General features: G+C 67.3%; 1 protein-coding gene across 1 annotated transcript in view; it reads left to right on the top strand.

Annotated features, from left to right (window-relative positions):
* Positions 1-2: 2 nt before the first annotated feature.
* The window catches only part of LOC117283242 (reelin-like), a gene marked incomplete at its 5' end in the record, with an annotated part of 55,412 nt that continues 54,879 nt past the window's right edge, over positions 3-535 (top strand). Inside the window, one exon of the mRNA XM_033755900.1 lies at positions 3-195. Coding sequence (XP_033611791.1) covers positions 3-195 — 193 coding nt within the window. The remainder of the gene's footprint in view (positions 196-535) is intronic.

Here is a 535-nt window from a genome sequence, read left to right as displayed (position 1 = left end):
TCCTGGCCGTGCTGCTGCTGGGCGCCGCGCTGAGGGCGCGCGCCGCGGGGGGCTACTACCCGCGCTTCTCGCCCTTCTTTTTCCTGTGCACCCACCACGGGGAGCTGGAAGGGGATGGGGAGCAGGGAGAGGTGCTCATTTCCCTGCACATTGCCGGCAGCCCCACCTACTACGTGCCGGGACAAGAATACCACGGTAGGTACCGAGCTCCCCGCGCTCGCCGCCCGGTCCTCCCGGAGCGCAGCTTTCCGCTCTCCTCCTCCTCCCTTCCTTCTCCTCCTCCCCTGGGGCCCTTGAGACCCGCATCGTGACAGCCCTCGCCTCCGCGCTGCGCTGCGTGGGGGAGAGGGAGCAAAGTTAGCGAGAACGGGTGCGGAGTTGGGGGGCGTTCTCCACCCCTGCACGCTCCCCTAACGGATCTCCGAGGAGCTCCCGCCGGTGCCCAGCGTCTGGGAACACTTGGCGACCGGTGTCTTCCTCTTCGCTGCGCGTGGAGTGAATCCGCACATCTAGAGTCCTTAACCCCATTCCGTGG

Source organism: Fukomys damarensis, unplaced genomic scaffold, assembly GCF_012274545.1.
Source record: "Fukomys damarensis isolate Sample0158 unplaced genomic scaffold, DMR_v1.0_HiC HiC_scaffold_4, whole genome shotgun sequence".
In the NCBI taxonomy this organism is placed as follows: domain Eukaryota; kingdom Metazoa; phylum Chordata; class Mammalia; order Rodentia; family Bathyergidae; genus Fukomys; species Fukomys damarensis.
Note: the sequence above shows the minus strand (reverse complement) of the source record. Positions and strands in the feature narration are given on the sequence as shown.